Here is a 1,565-nt window from a genome sequence, read left to right on the forward strand (position 1 = left end):
ACCATAACACTCTCAAAGGACATCAAATCATTAAAACAAGTAAGGTTCAAGTGGCCTACCCCTCTCCAAAACCTTTCATCTCATTGCAAAATAGTATATTACTGTTTTTCTTTATTCAGAAAAAAATATTCTAGAGAGAAAGACCAAGAGAAAATAGAAGCAAAGAGAGAGAGAGAGAGAGAGAGAGAGAGAGAGAGAGAGAGAGAGAGAACTGTGGGTGTTGAAGGCTAACAAAAATAGTTCTAAAAGTTTCTTGAGACAGAGACATCAGAGGAGTAATCTACTTTCGGAATGTACTGCCTGTACTCATTTATAGTCCAAAGCTGATTTCTTCAAGGAAGAAAAGGTTTAATTGGACGCAAAAAGATTCAATACAAATCACTGTCCTCTTGTTTGACATCATCCTTCAACACCTCCCAAAAGAATGGTTGTTGTTCATCTTCTTCTTCTGGGAGGTAACAGCTGATGATGATGATCATGTGTGGTTTAAAGCTCGGTAGGAAGAGGCAGTGATAGGCTAAGAGAACAGTACTTACAACTACGTTTGTGCTGAGCCAGCAGTTGGCCGGCGCTCCATTTGCAAAGCTTACAGAATCTAACTGACAGGATCTACATCGAATCTTACATGAGATTGATGTGTTGGACCGTTGGGAGAGGCTGTGCCGGGGCTTCGCCCGTCGGCGCGCCTCCGGCAGATGGGGCAGACCGGCGCCGTGAGCAGCCAAGGATCCACGCACTGCGCATGGAAGCTGTGGCCGCAGGCCGGCAGCAGCCTGCACCTGTCGCCTCCCCGGAAGCTCTCCAGGCAGACGGCGCAGTCAAGGGTGCCGTCCCGCCCCGCCCCGAACGCGTAGCAAGGCAGCCGCTTAAGCCGGTCGGCCGACAGGCCGTGGCTGGGGCCGCCGCGCCTATCCCGGGCCGAGGTAGCCGTGGACCACCTCCGGAACGCCTTGCCCACGGTGCACACGTGCAGCACCACCAGCACGCCGACGCCGGCCAGCAGCATCGCGGCGGAGACTGCCGCGGCCGCCGCCGTGACCTGGGCCGCAATGGACAGTAGCCTGACGGTCATCGCAGCTGCCGCCCGCCTAGATTTGCACAGCTGGGCCTAGTTACTCTGCGATCCAGCTGCGGACGCCGGCGGAGGAGGACCGGGGGAGGGAGAGAGCGAGGGGCCGATGCGCAGAGTGGATTTGGGCAGCGCAGATATAGGCCTTGGTTTCCTGGCTTCCTACTCCCGGTAGATCCCAGCCGTTCATCGCATCAAGATTCGTACGACGCTCTTCAGATGATGCTCGACAGCCACACACCTACCCCGTTTCACATACTTCTCATTGACCTTATGTGCCAGCAATGAAGGCTCAGTTTGACTCAAACTTTACAGTTTCTTCGTATATTGTTGTCTGTATGACTCAACTTGTTTTGCATAAAATCAATGATTATTTTTTATTAGATAACATATTATATTTGATCTTTCATATTTATTTTAGATTTATTATATGATTTTATGTTAAACCAATCTAATTCTCCCTATCTAATTTTACTTTTGAATGGCCACAAGTGTG

General features: G+C 50.3%; 1 protein-coding gene across 1 annotated transcript; it reads right to left on the bottom strand.

Moving 5' to 3' along the window:
• Positions 1 to 324: 324 nt before the first annotated feature.
• On the bottom strand, positions 325 to 1,190 carry LOC103998700 (E3 ubiquitin-protein ligase Os03g0188200-like). The gene has a single exon (XM_009420255.3). It carries the CDS (start codon positions 1,070 to 1,072, stop codon positions 596 to 598), a length of 477 nt encoding a protein of 158 aa, XP_009418530.2. The 5' UTR covers positions 1,073 to 1,190; the 3' UTR covers positions 325 to 595.
• Positions 1,191 to 1,565: the final 375 nt, after the last annotated feature.

This window comes from Musa acuminata, chromosome BXJ1-9 (genome assembly GCF_036884655.1).
Source record: "Musa acuminata AAA Group cultivar baxijiao chromosome BXJ1-9, Cavendish_Baxijiao_AAA, whole genome shotgun sequence".
NCBI classification, from domain to species: domain Eukaryota; kingdom Viridiplantae; phylum Streptophyta; class Magnoliopsida; order Zingiberales; family Musaceae; genus Musa; species Musa acuminata.

Excerpts from the sequence above, each read along its gene's own strand:
- LOC103998700 (XM_009420255.3), bottom strand. The coding sequence starts at position 1,072 with ATGACCGTCAGGCTACTGTCCATTGCGGCCCAGGTCACGGCGGCGGCC.